The 20,350-nt window shown below is 40.4% G+C and overlaps 1 protein-coding gene across 5 annotated transcripts; it reads left to right on the top strand.

Moving 5' to 3' along the window:
* The first annotated feature begins 71 nt into the window (after positions 1-71).
* LOC112264137 lies at positions 72-18,617 on the top strand. 5 transcript variants are annotated; one of them, XR_002955599.2, is made up of 8 exons: positions 72-3,861; positions 7,872-8,201; positions 10,390-10,710; positions 11,768-11,890; positions 12,420-12,452; positions 14,991-15,279; positions 15,905-15,969; positions 16,270-18,617. XR_002955599.2 is itself a non-coding variant. In XM_024440725.2 (7 exons), exons 1-7 carry the CDS (start codon positions 3,750-3,752, stop codon positions 16,273-16,275), a joined length of 990 nt encoding a protein of 329 aa, XP_024296493.1. In that variant the 5' UTR covers positions 73-3,749; the 3' UTR covers positions 16,276-18,617. The 5 variants fall into 5 exon arrangements, 2 of the variants coding, with proteins under 2 accessions (XP_024296493.1, XP_024296496.1); XR_002955601.2 differs by adding an exon at positions 7,557-7,639 and having other exon boundaries at positions 74-3,861; positions 14,991-15,969; XR_002955598.2 differs by having other exon boundaries at positions 14,991-15,969.
* The last annotated feature ends 1,733 nt before the right edge of the window (positions 18,618-20,350 follow it).

Below are 20,350 nucleotides of genomic sequence, written 5' to 3'. Positions count from 1 at the left end.
GTTCAATGTAAGTCTACATTCCATGAGACTTTTGAAAAAAACATGTAGGACTTGACATGAACCTGTTTATCCACTTGTCCTTCAAACAAGGAGGTGATTGAAAATGTTGTTGTGTTGTTTGATGCAAGAAACCACTTGCATCATTATTCCCATACCATTATTCCAGAGAATGACACAAATTATGCTACCCTCTGGCTTTGGCTACTTAGTGTATTCAAGGCTGAAATGCACACGTTTTGTGTTCTTGTAGGAAGCAATCACCCCCCATTTCTGACTACAAATTATCAATAACTGGGCTAATAACTCACTAACTAGTGAACAAATGTACAAATGTGCACAAGTCGCTACATATAGTTCTTGCTTTGATCTACTCACAACCGCTCATGCTGTAAAAGCAGTCCAGTTCAAAGTGAATGGCACAGATCTATATATGACAATGGTCTATTTGTATATAGGCCTACTGCAGCTCTGATTGGTTATGGCACACTGGTCTGTGTAGAGTACAAGTCTGCCTGTCAATGCAATAGAATCCTACTCTGATGCGTTCTGCCTACAACAAAATCTTTTATATATTTAGTTTTGCATAGTAAGTATTGCACTGTTTGTTTTGTTTTGGTATGTTGTATTGAAAGTGGCTGATATTGCGTTCATTCGATCACAATTCCCACAGTAAAGGGAAACACTGATAGTGTTAACTAACTGGGAAAACTCTAGAAAGTTGAGTAAAGTTCAGACTCGCACAGGGCTGATATTTCTTCTGCTTATCAGTCCCGGGGAGCTGCACATGCGCAGTTTAGAGGGAACATTGTTCACGAGTGTACACAGCACTTTTTCAAAAAGATGAAGTGAAACTAATTTCGCCTCTGAGGTTTCGCAAGACTGTACAGTGCAATAAAACATGTTTCATTTGACCAAAGATTTGTTGATCATCAGGTTTCAATGGATACTGCTGTGCCTGCCACTGTCCTCCCTGGGCTTTCATTCTGCTACAATGTGTATGAGAAGAAATGTTATGCTAAATAGTACATTACTTTTGACTAGAAGGAATAGGGTGCCATTTTGAAGTCATCCTTTGATTTGACTTTGTGTAATATCTGGAACTTATTGTAACATTAAACCAACCTTGTTACCAACAGCCAGCCTGTTGCTTCAACAGTGCTACCGCAGCAGTTTCTTTTGTTTTGTCCTTCCTCTTTATGCTGCTGGAAAATGCAGATCTATGTCTATGTCTTGCCCAGGCCCGCCTCCATGAAGTCAGTTTAATGGAACGCAACAGTAAACATGAAAAACGATGGACTAGAGTCAATTATTAATCAGAGAGAATTGGTATCAGTTTCAAGGTAACGTAAACATCTTCACCTGCTGGTTGATCGTGATCATTTTGGAGAAACATTGCAAAACATTTTGTGTTCTGCAAGGGGCAGCAATTGTCTTATATTTATATAGTGATCGTTTCAGTTCACATTTTACTGCTATCATGTTGCTGGTGATGGCGTTACATATTGACTGAGAAATCTGTTGCTGTATTGAGGTAACTTGAGGTGAATGCCGTCCACAGCAAGACTACACCTCCCACAATTCCTTCCAACCCTTCTACAGTATCTGTTCCTTCTTGCTTAAGTGCAAACTTGGCAGTTGGCACTGTAGATACAGATATGATTGACCTATCTCTATGCCAGCCTGCATGGAACTAGTCAGGGCTCTTTGATCTTTTTTGTTGTTGGTGATTTTTGCTCAGCTCTACTATGTACCGTACCCCATATGTACCGTACCCCATATGTACCTCTTGAGATGTTTGTGTGTAAAGTTATGACTATTTGCCAATTCTAACAAAATGAAGACATGTTATTTCGTAGTGTAAGAGGCCAAGATGAGAGAGGACTCCTGTCTGTATATGAAGTGATTGTCAAGTGATTTGATAATAGGTACAAAAAAAAGACAATATAATATTGTAATAAAACTATAATCTATTAATGCATTAACCTCACTTGTAGGCTATTTATTGTTCATCAGCATCGCTTTTGGTTTAATGATGATCTTTTTTATTTAATTTGTTTTAAGCTAAATTGTAATAGTAGGTTTTGTGTCCATTTTGACAGGAGCTCGAAGGCAGTCCTGTATGTCCTTCAATATTCAGTATATGTCATTTTAATTTGTCACTTTGAGTTTATGGTTTCCCATCTTTCCTAGACAGTTCACAGAAGTCACTGTAAAAGCAATACAATACATGTCTGCTTGAGGCCTATGTACCTTACCCCATATGTACCTTACCCCATATGTACCTTACCCCATATGTAACTTACCCCATATGTACCGTACTCCATATGTACCTCACCCCATATGTAACTTACCCCATATGTACCGTACTCCATATGTACCTTACCCCATATGTACCTTACCCCATATGTAACTTACCCCATATGTACCTCACCCCATATGTACCTCACCCCATATGTACCTTACCCCATATGTACCTCACCCCATATGTACCTTACCCCATATGTACCTTACCCCATATGTACCGTACCCATATGTACCTCACCCCATATGTACCTCGCCCCATATGTACCTTTCCCCATATGTACCTCACTCCATAGGTACCTCACCCCATATGTACCTTACCCCATATGTACCTTACCCCATATGTACCGTACCCCATATGTACCGTACCCCATATTTACCGTACCCCATATGTACCTTACCCCATATGTACCTTACCCTATTTTGTATGTTTTTATATGTGACTTTGTTTATTATTAATGATATCATTGAGATTAAAGCTTTTTTACTTTGTCCAGATAAAACATGTAAAATGCAGAATATTGTGTGATATTTCTGGGTATATTTCGCACTGTGAAATTCCTGTTCAAATGGCGCACCTTGATACTGTTCATTAAACACAGGGCAGTGAGAAAGATGTTACACGGAAGGTTTTGTAAATATTTTCAATTGTTGTTTTTAAATACTACAATCTTTAAACAAATGAAAATCATAATTGATGGGGAGGCTAATCTGCATTCTTTCATGTTCTAAGATGTAAACTGTTTTCATAAGTTTTAAGGAACCAAAAGCTGTAAACCCATTGTGAGGAAAATGTATGAAATTACTGCACAAAGAAGGAAAATAATCTTCATCATTATTTATTATATAAGTAGTTACAGTACCTGAAGACTGTATTTTTTTGCCCAGCGACAGTTCATTAGTACACAGTAGCAAAACAATTCCCAATCGGCTTTCATTTGGTCCCTTGTGAATACAACCCTGGATTGATTGAACTGAAGTTAGACATGTGACACTGAACAGAAGCAACATGTCCACTAGAGGGAATTTTCTCCTCTCATTCAAATTCTGATGCAAAGCGTGAGAAGAGCTATGAGCTGAGTTTGATTAACATTGAGAAAAATCAACGTCTGGAAGGTGAATAACATGAACACAACATGATGTAACTTTGATATGCTTTTTTAACATGCCTGTTGTAATGTGAATGCAGTGAAGTTCATTTACAGTTGGATATGTTGTTGTGGTTCTATAACAATACAATCCATCTAAACTCTCCACTCTACTCTCAACTCTAAACTTACCATATTTTTTGACTAACACAATAAACCATTGCAATTATAATAACATATATATATAGCATTGGATTCGATTAAGAATTCTAAATTAGACTGCAGTAATACATGAAGGTGTGGTTGACTGTGAGGGACTGTGATGTCAGATGTATCCTATTTCCTGTTCTTTATAAGTAGATGTCAGACAGAGACAGACAGCAGTACACAGCCAGCTGTGGTGATATGATGTCACTGCTGAGGAGTTTGCTCTTGTTCTACTTCTCATTCAATGAATTGACCACAGTAGCAGGTAAGGCAAGCTGTTTCTTCCCACCAATCAAGGTTGATTCTGTGTTAAATCATGTTAACTCATTAAAGTGAGGGTTCTGAGTCCTGCAAATGTTTAATTTTGTGTGTCCAACATTTTGGAGTTTTCTCCACATGTCAAGTATACTATATGGATTTTTTTGTTGTCTCAAACCACAACCAAGTTAGCGTGGTACTACATCCTATCCCTTGATCATTGCCTGCAGTTTTGCATCTGTAGGCCTATTTCATGCATCTTTCTGTAAAAGGTCCTTTCAGTAGTCCTCACAAGGGAGGAAAAAATGGCTTATTCTCCCATTGCAGCTGTTTATCCCAATTCTTCAGCTACATTGACTCCAGAAGCAACAAGTATATTGTGGGTGAGAATAACTCCAACAGCTTTAGTGGCCACTTGAATTAATTTAACAGTGCTGTCATCTCCCACACATTGTTTCCTTAAAAACAGAATGTGTTTCCTTCAGTGTGAAAAAAAAGCCTTTCACACTTGACTTCTCCCTCCCTTACTAGCTCTAACTTTGCTGATAGCGATATGTGGTTGACCCACCTAGCTAGAATACATTACCAAAGTATGTGGACGCCTGCTCGTCAAACATCTCATTCCAAAATCATGAGCATTAATATGGAGTTGGTCCCCCCTTTGCTGCTATAACAGCCTCCACTCTTCTGGGAAGGCTCTCCAGCAATGTTGGAACATTGTTGTGGGGACTTGCTTCCATTCAGCCACAAGAGCATTAGTGAGGTCGGGCACTGATGTTGGGCGATTAGGGATGGCTTGCAGTCGACATTCCAATTCATCCCAAAGGTGTTCAATGGGGTTGACGTCAGGGCTCTGTGCAGGCCAGTCAAGTTCTTCCACACCGATCTCAACAAACCATTTCTGTAATGACCACGATTTGTGTATGGGGGCATTGTCATGCTGAAACAGGAAAAGACCTTCCGCAAACTGTTGCCACAAAGTTGGAAGCACAGAATCGTCTAGAATGTCATTGTGTGCTGTAGCATTAAGATTTCCCTTCACTGGAACTAAGGGGCCTATCCCGAACCATGAAAAACAACCCCAGAACATTATTCCTCCTCCAACAAACGTTATAGTTGCCACTATGCATTCATTCAGGTAGCGTTCTCCTGGCATTCGCCAAACCCAGATTAGTCCTTCAGACTGCCAGATTGTGAAGCATGATTTATCACTCCAGAGAGCGCGTTTCCACTGCTCCAGAGTCCAATGCCGGCGAGCTTTACACCACTCCAGCCACAGCTTGGCATTGTGCATGGTGATCTTAGGCTTGTGTGCGGCTGCTTGGCCATGGAAACCCATTTCATGAAGTTCCTGACAAACAGTTATTGTGCTGACATTGCTTCCAGATGCAGTTTGGAACTCGGTAGTGAGTGTTGCAACCAAGGATAGACGATTTTATGTGTCCTACCACTTCGCGGCTGAGCCGTCGTTGCTCCTAGACGTTTCCACTTCACAATAACAGCACTTACAGTTGACCGGTGCAGCTGTAGCAGGGCAGAAATTTGATGAACTGACTTATTGGAAAGGTGGCATTCTATGACGGTGCCAAGTTGAAAGTCACTGGGTTCTTCAGTAAGGTCATTCTACTGCCAATGTTTGTCTATGGAGATTGCATGGGTGTGTGTTAAATTGTATACACCTGTCTTCAATGGGTGTGGCTGAAATAGCCGAATCCACTCATTTGAAGGGGTGTCCACATATTTTTGTACATGTAGTGCATCTTAAGTTGAACACTTAAGTCGCTTTGGATAAGTGTGTCTGCTAAATGACTAAAATGTAAATGCTCTTTTGTCTATTTGCATTGTTCACATTTTATTGTGTTTGCCTGCCAAAGAAATAGTTAAAACAGGTATGTTGACAATCCAGGTGGGAGGTGACAAATAGATAGGCAACTGCCCCCTATTAAGCTATGTTAGGCCCTCATTCACTATGCACTTACACTGAACAAAATAATAAATGCAACATGTAAAGTGTTGGTCCCATGTCTCATGAGCTGAAATAAAGATCCCAGAAATGTTCCATGCGCACAATATTTTCTCAAATGTTGTGCACAAATTTGTTTACATCCCTGTTAATGAGTATTTCTCTTTTGCCAAGATAATCCATCCACCTGAGAGGTGTGGCATATCAAGAAGCTGGTTAAACAGCATGATCATTACACAGGTGCACCTTGTGATGGGTACACTAAAAGGCCACTTTAAAATGTGCAGTTTTGCCATACCACACAATGCCACAGATGTCTCAAGTTTTGAGGGAGCGTTCAATTGGCATGTTGCCTGCAGGAATGTCCACCAGAGCTGTTGCCAGAGAATTTATTGTTCATTTCTATACCATATTTTTATTTTATTTCACCTTTATTTAACCAGGTAGGCTAGTTGAGAACAAGTTCTCATTTACAACTGTGACCTGGCCAAGATAAAGCATAGCAGTGTGAACAGACAACAACACAGAGTTACACATGGAGTAAACAATAAACAAGTCAATAACACAGTGGAAAGAAAAAAATAGTCTATATACATTGTGTGCAAAAGGCATGAGGAGGTAGGCGGATAATTACAATTTTGCAGATTAACACTGGAGTGATAAATGATCAGATGGTCATGTGCAGGTAGAGATACTGGTGTGCAAAAGACTAGAAAAGGAAATAAATATAAACAGTATGGGGATGAGGTAGGTAAATTGGGTGGGCTATTTACCGATGGACTATGTACAGCTGCAGCGATCGGTTAGCTGCTCAGATAGCAGATGTTTGAAGTTGGTGAGGGAGATGAAAGTCTCCAACTTCAACGATTTTTGCAATTCGTTCCAGTCACAGGCAGCAGAGAACTGGAAGGAAAGGCGGCCAAATGAGGTGTTGGCTTTAGGGATGATCAGTGAGATACACCTGCTGGTGCGCGTGCTCCCTGTGGGTGTTGCCATCGTGACCAGTGAACTGAGATAAGGCGTAGCTTTACCTAGCATGGACTTGTAGATGACCTGGAGCCAGTGGGTCTGGCGACGAATATGTAGCGAGGGCCAGCCGACTAGAGCATACAGGTCGCAGTGGTGGGTGGTATAAGGTGCTTTAATAACAAAACGGATGGCACTGTGATAAACTGCATCCAGTTTACTGAGTAGAGTATTGGAAGCTATTTTGTAGATGACATTGCCGAAGTCGAGGATCGGTAGGATAGTCAGTTTTACTAGGGTAAGTTTGGCGACGTGAGTGAAGGAGGCTTTGTTACGGAATAGAAAGCCGACTCTAGATTTGATTTTAGATTGGAGATGTTTGATATGAGTCTGGAAGGAGAGTTTACAGTCTAGCCAGACACCTAGGTACTTATAGATGTCCACATAAACCACCTCCAGTGTCCTTTTAGGGAATTTGGCAGTACGTCCAATAGTGGCGGTGGGGTTATGGTATGGGTAGGCATAAGCTACGGACAATGAACACAATTTCATTTTAACGATGGCAATTTGAATGCACAGAAATACTGTGAGGCCCTTTTATTTTTAAATGTATCTGTGACCAACAGATGCATCTGTATTACCAGTCATGTTAAATCCATAGATTAGGGCCTAATGAGTGATAGGCAGTCTATAGACCTACCTCACGCAGTCTAGAGACTTATCTCAAACTGCTGTGACAAGTGGTCATTGTACATTTCTCTCTTCCTACTCAGGAATCCAAAGATGACTTCAGCTACCAGTTTTCTGTTTTTTGCGATCCATTTAGGCTGTATCAGAGCTGGAAAATCTTCTGAGAGTAAGTTGTGTCATAAATTCCATAATGATTATAAAATGTTATATACATAAATACAACAATTTATTTATTGTTTTCAGCAGATTATTAACATTGTGGTTTGGAAGAACTGTATATTATTTTTTACTAAAAGTTCAATAAGATTGGTGACATTATGATAAACCTGACTACTATAACAGTAATTATCTTCTGTATTTATGTGGTCTTTTTCTCTAAAATGATATTTTACTTACAGCATTTGTCAAACTGGAGTGTGAAGAAGAATACCATGGGGTTTATGGTCAGCAGTCATTGCTGGAGTGTAATGTCAAAGCTGTTCAGAACGTGACCATCTTGACAGTGACCTGGAAGAGGGTGGGAGGTGATGCACCTTTGTTGGAATACCATAAACATGTAAATGCCTCAACCCTTGGGTTTAAATTTGCTGAGCCATCCTGGAACAAGGATAATATGAATGTGTCCTTGTTGTTGACAAATACCAAGATGGCCGACAAGGGGGAGTATGAATGCATGGTGAGAACAGACAGTGGTGATGCTACAGCTACAGTCAGCCTCAGTGTCACAGGTGAGTCCTATACTGTCTACAGTTCAACCAAATGTGATTATAAAAGCACCTTTCAACACAGGTCCATGAAAGGAAAAAACTGGAACATGTGAGATATTCTGCCCTCTTTAAGGGCAATAGAAGAATACAATACAATACAACATTTAATTTTTTTAAATGTGTCTCAGCTCATAGCCTTCATCAGGGTGTTATGATGCCCACATGTTGAAATGAAGTTCTATTCAACTTCCATTGTTGTCATACACACACACACACACACACCTGCCCATACAGGTATGATAAAAAGTTGATAAGGATGTTTAGTCTGAAATGTGTTCAGGAGGAGTTCAGATCTATTGTGAGGGAGAGAGAGATTGGACAGCACAGCAGGAGCCAGAGTTACTTGACAGTGCTCAAATGGCACAGAGTAGTACCAGTGGGAATGTCCACAACTAGCCTCCGTAATGCCATTCTACCCACGTCACGCAATCAGTGTTTACAAATAATGTACACAGACTCAATTAGAACATGTGAGTAATAAAAGGTCATTCCAGTTTATTAAAATCACTCCTCCAGTAATCTCATTCCAAGTTATAACCCTTTGATGGGTGTTGAAAAGGTGCCAAGTCTGTCTTATCGATGATCACCCGCTGACGTTGTTGCGAACTGCACCCACATGTACAGTTGAAGTCAGATGTTTACATACACTTAGGGTGGAGTCATTAAAAATAGTTTTCAACCACTCCACACATTTCTTGTTAACAAACTATAGTTTTGGCAAGTTGGTTAGGACATCTACTTTGTGCATGACACAAGTCATTTTTCCAACAATTGTTTACAGACAGATTATTTCACTTATAATTCACTGTATCACAATTCCAGTGGGTCAGATGTTTACATACACTAAGTTGACTGTGCCTTTAAACAGCTTGGAAAATTCCAGGAAATGATGTCATGGCATTAGAAGCTTCTGATAGGCTCAAATTGACATCATTTGAGTCAATTAGAGGTGTACCTGTGGATGCATTTCAAGGCCTACCTTCAAACTCAGTGCCTCTTTGCTTGACATCATAGGAAAATCAACCTCCACAAGTCTGGTTCATCCTTGGGAGCAATTTCCAAACACTTGAAGGTACCACGATCATCTGTACAAACAATCGTACTCAAGAGTACTCAACAGTAAAGGAACTTGTGAAGATGCTGGAGGAAACAGGTACAAAAGTATCTATATCCACAGTAAAATGAGTCCTATACCGACATAACCTGAAAGGCCGCTCAGCAAGGAAGAAGACACTGCTCCAAAACCGGCATTAAAAAAGCCAGACTACGGTTTGCAACTGCACATGGGGACAAAGATCAATCTTTTTGGAGAAATGTCCTCTGGTCTGATGAAACATAAATAGAACTGTTTGGCCATAATGACCATTGTTATGTTTGGAGGAAAAAGGTGGTGGCTTGCAAGCCGAAGAACACCATCCCAACTGTGAAGCACGGGGGTGGCAGCATCATGTTGTGAGGGTGCATTGCTGCAGGAGGGACTGGTGCACTTCACAAAATAGATGGCTTCATGAGGATGGAAAATTATGTGGATAGATTGAAGCAATATCTCAAGACATCAGTCAGGAAGTTAAAGCTTGGTTGCCAATGGGTCTTCCAAATGAACAATGACCCCAAGCATACTTCCAAAGTTGTGGCAAAATGGCTTAAGGACAACAAAGTCAAGGTATTGGAGTGGCCATCACAAAGCCCTGACCTCAATCCTATAGAATATGTGTGGGCAGGACTGAAAAAGTGTGTGCGAGCAAGGAGGCCGACAAACCTGACTCAGTTACACCAGCTCTGTCAGGAGGAGTAGGCCAGAATTCACCCAACTTATTGTGGGAAGCTTGTGGAAGGCTTCCTGAAATGTTTGACCCAAGTTAAACTATTTAAAGGCAATGCTACAAAATACTAATTGAGTGTATGTAAACTTCTGACCCACTGGGAATGTGATGATAGAAATAAAAACTGAAATGAATCATTCTCTCTACTATTATTCTGACATTTCACATAATAAAGTGGTGATCCTAACAGACATAAGAGGGAATTTTTACTTGAATTAAATGTCAGGAATTGTGAAAAACTGAGTTTTAAATGTATTTGGCTAAGGTGTATGAACTTTCAACTTCAACTGTATGTAATATAATGTATCTTTCTCTCTCTCGTCCAGCTATGTACAAATCACCAACCATGAGTTCCAGTCCTGAGAACTGCATAAAACAGAACACAGATGTGACCATTTTCTGCAACTCTACAGGCGGGCACCAGAAAGGTTTGATCTGGTGGTTTGACGAGTTTGGCACGAACTGCACAGGCAGTGCTGAACTCGTGGCCAAAAAGACAGACGACACACTGTTTAGCCTCTCCAGTAAACTGACAGTTCTGAAGGCTACATACAGTGGTTCCACAAACTACTCATGCACAGTGCACAACACCAATGGAGTCCAGGAGGGGAAGGCATCATTTGAGATCCCGTTTGTATGTTCAGCAGGTATGTTCTGCCATCGTGGTCGGTATACACAGTGTCTATGAATGATTGTGATGTCATCCTTTTTGAAAGCTGGGCCAAATCCAAAACATGCCAGTCTGCCTTATTCGCTCATCCTAACCCTGATCATTGTAAACAGTTCAGCCTCAATCTAGCCTACTTTTATTAGCATAGGCCTTTTTAACAACGTCTTTATCATGTGTGAGCACAATAAATCAACCTCCTAATGAGAGAACATGTCACTGAGGGGTGGAGTAGATCAGGCCATAACATGCTCCCAAATCTGACTGAACATCTTCCTTGAAATTGAAAAAAATAAAATTAATGTCTTGGTTTGGCTAAGAAACATTCCATTGCATGTTTCAGTATGATCCCAGAAATTCTTCAATGTTTGCTTAACCCAGTCTGCGTGTCATCTGGTGAGCCTAGAAGAAATAGTGGAGTTGTAAAATACCTGCACCAGTTGCAAATTAGAGCTCATCGTCTCCAAAATGTCTCAAATGCTCCATCTTATCACGATTCAGTGCAGTCATAATACCTTCTTACCAGAACATTCCTTCTCTGCAGTTGTTTCTCACCTCTCGCAGCCATTTTGAATGTTTTTTTCTGACCTGCCTGGCTGGGAATTTCCAAACACAAATTATCCATCTGATGCGAAATTAGTCTTAGCAATGGGTAGTAAATTAAGATTATATTTAGATTAGAAAAGAGCTCTAGTCTGTTTATTTTAAGATATCAAAATAATCAAATATTACTCTGCAGGAAATTAAGTTGACCTGATGTTGACTTTGACCAATCATAATTGACCTTTTCCTCTGGATTTGATATTTTAGAATAATATTGGAACTTCTTTTTAGTTGAAATGACATTGAACTTTGGTTGACTGAATCCAGGTCTGCTGGATTAGATTTGTAAAAAATAATCATATTTGATTTGTTCTCAATCATGGACTTTGTGCATCTATGTCTGGTCACAGAGTAGCACTACCTGTATTTAATTCAAATATCTGTGAATTTCCTATTTAATTTGCTAATAGTTTATTTTCCACCTGCATTTGAAGGTTCAAAAGATGATTTTGCTTCTGACTCCACTACCCAGTGGCTTGCCCCAGTTGGGTTCATAGGATCTCTGGTCATTGGACTCCTTGCTGCGCTGCTGATATTTAAGAGGCGCTCTGTCCAACGTAAGTACATGAATTGTCATACAGTACAGACTGATGACAGCTCTCAGACGGTGCTTATATGGGCCTGCAAAATTCTCTAAAACGACATTGGAGGCGGGTTATGGTAGAGAAGTGAACATTAAATTATATGGCAACACCTCTGATGGACATTCCTGCAGTGAACATGCCAAATGCACACTCACTCAAAACTTGAGACATCTGTGGCATTGTGATGTGTGACAAAATTGCACATTTTAGTGGCCTTTTATTGTCCCCGGCACAAGGTGCACCTGTGTAACGATGCTGTTTAAATCAGCTTCTTGACAAGCCACACATCTCAGGTGGATGGATTATTTTTGCAAAGGATAAATGCTCACTAACAAAATCTGAGAGAAATATGTTTTTTGTGCATATGGAACATTTCTGGGATTTTTAATTCAGGACATTAAACATGGGACCAAGACTTTACATGTTGCATTTATATTTTTGTTCAGTATAGTTTGTTTTAAGCTAAATTGTAATAGTAGGTTTTGTCATTTATTTTTCACAGGGGCTCGAAGGCAGTCCACCTTCCCATTAATGAGTAAGTCCTTCAATATTCAGTATTTATTAAAAAATGAAAAATGTTTTCCCATCTTTCCTAGACAGTTCACATAATTCCCTGTAAAAGCAATACACATACTTTATAATGACCAGCATCTTAATTTGGAAAACTTGATAATAATAACTCAACAAATTAAAATGATTACATTTTCCAAGGCAAAAACAACACTCCGTAATGCATTCACATATCCTGAGTGCCAGTCTGTTTGGGCTATCATGCCAACCCCTTGTCACTCATTGTCATGCCTAACATCTTTGTCTTGACAATGAGCTATGGAGTTGGCAAGAGTAGTACAAACAGATATTTGAGCAGGCTAGCATTCACATGCTTTTGGTTTGTGAAACTAGCCACTCAGCCGGAACACTGTTCTCTCCCTTTGAATTGAATGACTTATTTGATTGAATATAGGTCAAAGGGAAGTGTTTCATCCGTCACATGGGGAAATCTTAAGAAATGACTCACCCCTGTTCTAATTTCGGGAGTTTAGCTGCATGAAGTACTGCAGTGCATGGCCTTCTCATGGACTGCACCAGATTTGCCAGTTCTTGCTGTGAGATGTTACCCCACTCATCCACCAAGGGACCTGCAAGTTCCCGGGACATTTCTGGGAGGAATGGCCCTAGCCCTCAATGTCCGATCCAACAGGTCCCAGATGTGCTCAATGGGATTGAGATCCGGGCTCTTTGCTGGCCACGGCAGAACACTGACATTCCTGTCTTGCAGGAAATCACACACAGAATGAGCAGTATGGCTGGTGGCATTGTCATGCTGGAGGGTCATGTCAGGATGAGCCTGCAGGAAGGGTACCACATGAGGGAGGAGGATGTCTTCCCTGTAACACACAGCGCTGAGATTTCCTGCAATGACGAGCTCAGTCCGAAGATGCTGTGACATGATGGACCCTCCACCTCCAAATCGATCCCGCTCCAGAGTACAGGCCTCGGTGTAACGCTCATTCCTTCAACGATAACCGCGAATCCGACCATCACTCCTGGTGAGACAAAACTGTGACTCGTCAGTGAATGGCACTTTTTGCCAGTCCTGTCTGGTCCAGGGACGGTGGGTTTGTGCCCGTAGGCAACGATGTTGCCGGTGATGTCTGGTGAGGACCTGCCTCACAACAGGCCTACAAGCCCCCAGTCCAGCCTCTTTCAGCCTATTGCGGACAGTCTGAGCACTGATGGAGGGATTGTGTGTTCCTGGTGTAACGCAGGCAGTTGTTGCCATCCTGTACCTGTCCCGCAGGTGTGATGTTTGGATGTACCGATCCTGTGCAGGTGTTTTTACACGTGGTCTGCCACTGCGAGAATGATCAGCTGTCCGTCCTGTCTCCCTGTACTGCTGTCTTAAGCGTCTCACGGTACAGACATTGCAATTGATTGCCCTGGCCACATCTGCAGTCCTCATACCTCCTTGCAGCATGCCTAAGGCACGTTCACGCAGATGAGCAGGGACCCTGGGCATCATTCTTTTGGTGTTTTTCAGATTCAGTAGAAAGGCCTCTTTAGTGTCCTAGGTTTTCATAACTGTGACCTTAATTGCCTACCGTCTGTAAGCTGTTATGAAGATCTGTGAAGTTATTTTACGAATTATCTTTGAATGAGTTTTTTTTTGTTGCAGAGTTTATGTTGTCATGCTGGGTGAAATATGGGCCTGTCTGCACTGTGAGGGAAGACCTGCTGTCTTGCAAGTAGGGCTGGGCGATCAAGTTTTTTCGATATATTCGAGTTTGTTTTAACGTGATATGGAAATTGTCTATCGCAAGAATGGCGGTTCTGTTATAATGTTGTAACGTTTGGCAAATGCAGCTTCTCACTGTCTCTTCGCTGTCAGGCCAATGTCGAATCATGTGCCAACGTGTGCACAGAGGTTATCCACCAATCACAACTGTAGACAGCCTTTCACAAATTGTAACCACACTGACAAAGTGTAGCGGCGGTAAGAGTTCCACCAAAATGGGAAAACCAACTCAGCCTCTCGTGAGGATGAAATCATCCCCGAAAAGGGCTGCAAGGTTTTTTCAATACTATGGAAGTGGTTTGGGTTGAAGAGGTCTGTTGTTCAGCAAACGAATGTCTTGTGCAAAATGTGTCGAAAGACAATTGCTACGAAAAGCAGCAGTACAACCAACCCCTTCCATCACCTGCAACTGAAACACGCGGTGGAATGGGAGGAATTCGTGAGACTATGCAATGCCGATTCCAGTCGCCCAATTTCCAAAATGTCAGCTAAAAGACAAACTACCATAGTCGCTTCCTTTTCAAACGTAATCCCTTATGACAAAAGTTTGAGGTGGAAGAAGATAACGGATGCAGTGACCTATTACATAGCGAAAGATATGGTCCCAATCTTTACAGTAGAAAAGCCAGCATTTAAAAATCTGCTAGGTACAGGTGACCACAAATCAGCTGCCAAGCCGCAAGTATTTCACGGAAGAAGCCCTGCCGCGATTATACACTGCTACCCACGAAAGAGTCGCAGAGAACCTGGCTAGTGTTTCTTATTTTTCCTCCACAGCCGATCTATGGTCGAGCAGAACGTCAGAGCCATACCTAAATTTGACAGTCCACTACATAAATGAAGACTGGACATTGTAAAACGTCTGCCTACAGACGTCTTACATCCCCGATGATCATACGGGTGAATTAATAGCCCAGGATCTCAAAGACTCTGGCATTGTGGAAGATGGGTGAAGACCAACAGGTGTGCATGACAACTGACAGCGGGAGCAACATGATAAAAGCATTGCCCTTGAACAACTGGACCCGCCTACAGTGCTTTGGGCACAGGCTTCACCTCGCCATCGGTAAGTGTGACATTGGATAATTAAAGTGCATTCAAAAAAGTTATGTTCAGGCCAACTGTAGGCTAATGTGTTAGTAGTTGTCATTCTGCCAATCCAATAGCAAATAACCACAGGCTGTTTTAATTATAACAGCAAATTAACTAAATTAATGCATTTTCAATCAAAATGATTATATAAATGACATATTCAAACAGCGAGCGGTCAAACATTCCTAAACGATAGAATAGACGTGTGGATGTGTGTTCATTTGTTTTGCACAAATAGGCCTTGAGGCCTTGTATATTTTTTTATTTTAATAAAGAAAATTCTGTTTAGAATTAAGTCTTGTCCTTTTTTAATTTGTTTATAGAAAAACAAGAAATCGAGGTGTGTATATATATATATATATATATATATATAAATCTCTCTTGAATCGTCCAAACCTCTGGGGGGGATGAAATGGAGCTATTACTTTTAGGCCATATCGCCCAACCCTACTTGCAAGTCGCTTGACTAACTTAAAAAAAAAATTCTGCCCTACTGTTATTTTCACTGAGGCAATGCTCCTCTGGAGATTGAAACGTTACATGACATTCGTCCACCATATGTCACAGATCAGCTTCTGACTTGTCCTTGTCGGTTATAGGTCACAATGGCCACCCAAATGACAGGCACCACGATGATGAGGCAGAAGGAAACGCTATCCTTACTGTATGTTGTATCTACATCTAATATGTCTATATCTCTATTGTACATCTAAAATGAATATATCTAAAACATATTGTATCTACGTCTACTGTATTTATAATAGCTCTCTTTCTATTCAGCATCGTAGCTTCATAGGGGACATGTTTTTTTGTGTTTTTTTTTTAATGATTGTAGTTTACATGCTGGCCGTGCTCCTTATAATGATTAGTGAAAAGTCTCTCCTGTTTTTACTTTCTATTATTGTATAACAATATGCTCTTTCTCGTTCTCTCTCTTTCTCTCTCCCTCTCTCTGTCTCTCCAGGTCTAAATAGTGACAGTACCCAGGACCAGCATTCCAGTCTTTAGTAACTGATTCGTTAACTGGCAGTCTCTGGAAAGGGACTGTTTCCTTGACGATCAATAAGGGGCTTGTCACTATCCTTTGATGGACTGTTTCCTGTTAAGTGTCCAATGACAGTCACTTTGGCACTCGGGTCATTCTAATTGAGGCATTTGTTTCTTCACAATCTACTGCTGATGGCAGCCTTTAAAGTCTGTGGTTGATTACAAATGATATGTTTCTATACAGGGTTGCCATGGTGTCACTACACTCTCGATTCTACCACTGTAGAACATTGGTATACTGTAATACCAGGTAATCTAATCACTGTACACACTATACTACAAGATGCATGGTTTAACATTCCACATTTCCTCTACTGTAGATTCTACCATATTGGTTGTTATTATTATACTGGAACACCATACACTAATGTTACATGCCGTTCTATACCAAGGTTGTGCGAACATTCAATTTCAACACAGCACTTTTCTGAAAACATGTAGTAAAACTGGTTACACTTCTGAAAGAGGGTTTCACAAGACTGCACAACAACCACTCTTATAACCAAAAGCCAGCCGGTTGCTCCTACCACAGATTTAGTTTTAGGCCTTCCTTTTTCCTTGTCTTGCTCGATCTGCTAGTGTAAAATGCAGATGTATATCTTGCTCAGAGCGCAACGTCCAGGAAATGCAATGGAATGAAACTGTAAACATGTTGATCATCAGGTTTCAAGAGATACTCCTGCATCTGCCAGTATTCTCCCTGGGCTTTGATTCTGCTACAATATCTCTGGGGAGAATATGAGAATGTGGCACCCAATTCCCTATATAGTGCACTACTTTTGACCAGAGGGAATATGGTGCCATTTGGAATGCAAACTTTGACTTGACTTTGTGTTTTATCATTTTTGTCACTGAATGTAACATATAACCATTATCAGAAGTCAGTCTGTCACTCCTCCCACAGCTGTTTGTTTTTGGCCTTCCTCTTTCTCCTTTCTTGTCTGGCGCCATCTGTTGGTGTAAAATTCAGATCTACATTTATATCTTGCCCAGGGCTCGCCTCCATGAAGGCAGTGCAATGGAACGCAACTGTAAACCTGAAAAACGAGAGTCGATTAGTAATCTGAGAGAATTAGTAATCAGTTTCAAGTTGAACATGTAAATATTTACCTGGTGGTTGATTATGATACTTTTGTAAATGCCACAATTGTTTTATGTTATGAAAGAGGCTGCTACTGTATTAATATTGTAGTTATAGAATGACTGTTTCAGTTCCCATTATGTTTTACTGCTATCATGTTGCTGATGGCATTACGTATAGACTGACTAATCTGTTGTATTGTGGCAGCTTGAGGTGAATGGTGTCCACGACAAGACTCCACCTCCCATAATTCCTGGCAAATCTTGTATCAGTTCCTTCTTACTTCAGTACATGATTGGAAGTTGGCACTATAGATACAGCTAGAATGATTCATCAATTTATATGCTACCCTGCTTGGCACTGGTCAGGGCTCTTCCAAAGAAGCTTGGGCTTTTGGTTTAGCTCGACTATAGTGGTTTGAGATGTTCATGTGTAAAGTTTTGTTTATTTTGCAGTTCAACAAAATGTTTTCTTCTCTGTATGAAGTGTCTATCAAGCGATTTGTTGATGTGCCTGCTTGAGGCCTATTCCACTTACGATTTTGTTGTCCCCTGTTTTTTTTGTATATTTCACACTTTGAAATTCCTTTTCAAATCCCACACCTTGACACTGTTCAGGTTTTGTAAATAGGATGAAGATTTTAATTGTAGTTCTTAATTACTACAATCTTTTTTTTTTAATGAAAATCATAATTGATGGGGAGGCTAATCTGAAATGTTCTTATGTTCTAAGGTCTAAACTGTTTTAATATGTTATAAGGAACCAAAAGCAGTAAACCACTGTGAGAAAAATGTATATAATTACTGCACAAAGATTTTTGATTTTTTTTTATCCATCATTATGCATTATATAAGTAATTACAGCACCTAAAGACAATTTTCTTTTTGCCCAGCGACAGTACATCGTTGCATTCATTAGTGCACACCGTAACAAAACAATTTGCAACGGAAAACAAATGTTTCTTATTGGACAAGTTCAGGTGGTCCCCCCCACATTTTGGTCAATCTATCATTTCATTCCTTGTGAATACAACCCTGGTTTGATTGAATCCAGAGATGTGACACTGAACAGAAGACAACTTGTCCATTAGATCAGGGTTCCCCAAATGGCGGCCCACGGGCCGGTGGTTTTATTTTGCCCCCCAAAAATATAGTTATATTTTTTACTACTTTTACTCAACTACACTACTGTTCAAAAGTTTGGGGTCACTTAGAATTGTCCTTGTTTTTGAAAGAAAAGCACTCAAAAAATTGACCATTAAAACATCAAATTGATCAGAAATACAGTGTAGACATTGTTAATGTTGTAAATGACTATTGTAGCTGGAAACTGCTTTTTGTTAGAATATCTACATAGGTGTACAGCGGCCCATTATCAGCAACCATCACTCCTGTGTTCCAATGGCACGTTGTGTTAGCTAATCCAAGTTAATCATTTTAAAAGGCTAATTGATCATTAGAAAATCATTTTGCAATTATGTTAGCACAGCTGAAAACTGTTCTGATGTCACACCCTGACCATAGTTTGCTTTGTATGTTTCTATGTTTTGTTTGGTCAGGGTGTGATCTGAGTGGGCATTCTATGTTGTGTGTCTAGTTTGTCTGTTTCTGTGTTTGGCCTGATATGGTTCTCAATCAGAGGCAGGTGTTAGTCATTGTCTCTGATTGGGAACCATATTTAGGTAGCCTGTTTGGTGTTGGGTTTTGTGGGTGATTGTTCCTGTCTCTGTGTTTGCACCTGGCTCTTTCACAGTTCTTGGTTTGTATATTGTTCATTTATCATCTTCATTAAAGATGTATCATAATAACCACGCTGCGTTTTGGTCCGCCTCTCCTTCGACACAAGAAAACTGTTACATCTGATTAAAGAAGCAATAAAACTGTCCGCCTTTAGACTAGTTGAGGATCTGGAGCATCAGCATTTGTGGGTTTAAATGGCCCGAAACAAATAACTTTCTTCTGAAACTCGACAGCCTTTATTTCTCAGAACATGAATAGACTATTCCATGCTAGAAATGGCCAAGAAACTGAAGATCTCGTACAGTGCTGTGTACTACTCCCTTCACAGAACAGAGCAAACTGTCTCTAACCAGAATAGAAAGGAGTGGGAGGCCCCGGTGCACAACTGAGCAAGAGGAGAAGTACATTAGAGTATCTAGTTTGAGAAACAGACTCCTCACAAAAAAAATGTTTTAGTTGCATGCCAGCAAAGCCACAACACAATACATAAATGGCACTAGAACTATGGCAAACGGTGCCCACAAACTCTTAGGGCCTACATAAAATGTACATGCTAAAATCGTCACTGGAATGCAATAGTTGATTTACAGGTGGGTAATTTTGTGTTTTTATAACAATGCAATCAATCTAAATTCTCCACTTAACATATTTGATTTGTCTAACACAATAAACCGTTTAAATTATAATAATTTAATATGTAACATATACAATTAAATGACCAAATCTGAATTAGATTGTATATAGTATTCAGTAATACATGCAGGTGTGGTTGACTGTGGGACTGTGATATCAGCTGTATCCTATTTCCTGTGTCGTTATAAGCAGATATAAGACAGAGACAGCAGTACACAGCCAGCTGAGGTGATGCCACTTCTGAGGTGTTTTCTGTTGTCCCACTTGTCACTCAATGAATTGACCTCAGCAGCAGGTTAGGCAAGCTGTTTCTTCCCACGTTTAGGTTCTATATATCAGAGTAAGAACTCGACAGACACTATGAAAGCTTAAACCAAGTATCTTCACCCCAAAGGATCGAACAGCTGGACAGACAAGACATATTCACACAAGCTCTGATATTTAACCCTTTCTCCTATGCCGAGTCTCCTCCTACACATCTGAACAGCCAATGCATCTCTGTTGCTAGACAGAACCTTAGTGATATCTGTTCTTCCTCACTTCAT

Source organism: Oncorhynchus tshawytscha, linkage group LG02, assembly GCF_018296145.1.
Source record: "Oncorhynchus tshawytscha isolate Ot180627B linkage group LG02, Otsh_v2.0, whole genome shotgun sequence".
NCBI lineage: Eukaryota > Metazoa > Chordata > Actinopteri > Salmoniformes > Salmonidae > Oncorhynchus > Oncorhynchus tshawytscha.
Note: the sequence above shows the minus strand (reverse complement) of the source record. Positions and strands in the feature narration are given on the sequence as shown.

Coding starts and splice junctions, on each gene's coding strand:
- LOC112264137 (XM_024440725.2), top strand. CDS start 3,750: ATGTCAGACAGAGACAGACAGCAGTACACAGCCAGCTGTGGTGATATG. Junction 11,891..12,419: donor TAAGAGGCGCTCTGTCCAAC/GTAAGTACATGA, acceptor TATTTTTCACAG/GGGCTCGAAGGCAGTCCACC. Junction 12,453..15,904: donor GTCCACCTTCCCATTAATGA/GTAAGTCCTTCA, acceptor TGTCGGTTATAG/GTCACAATGGCCACCCAAAT.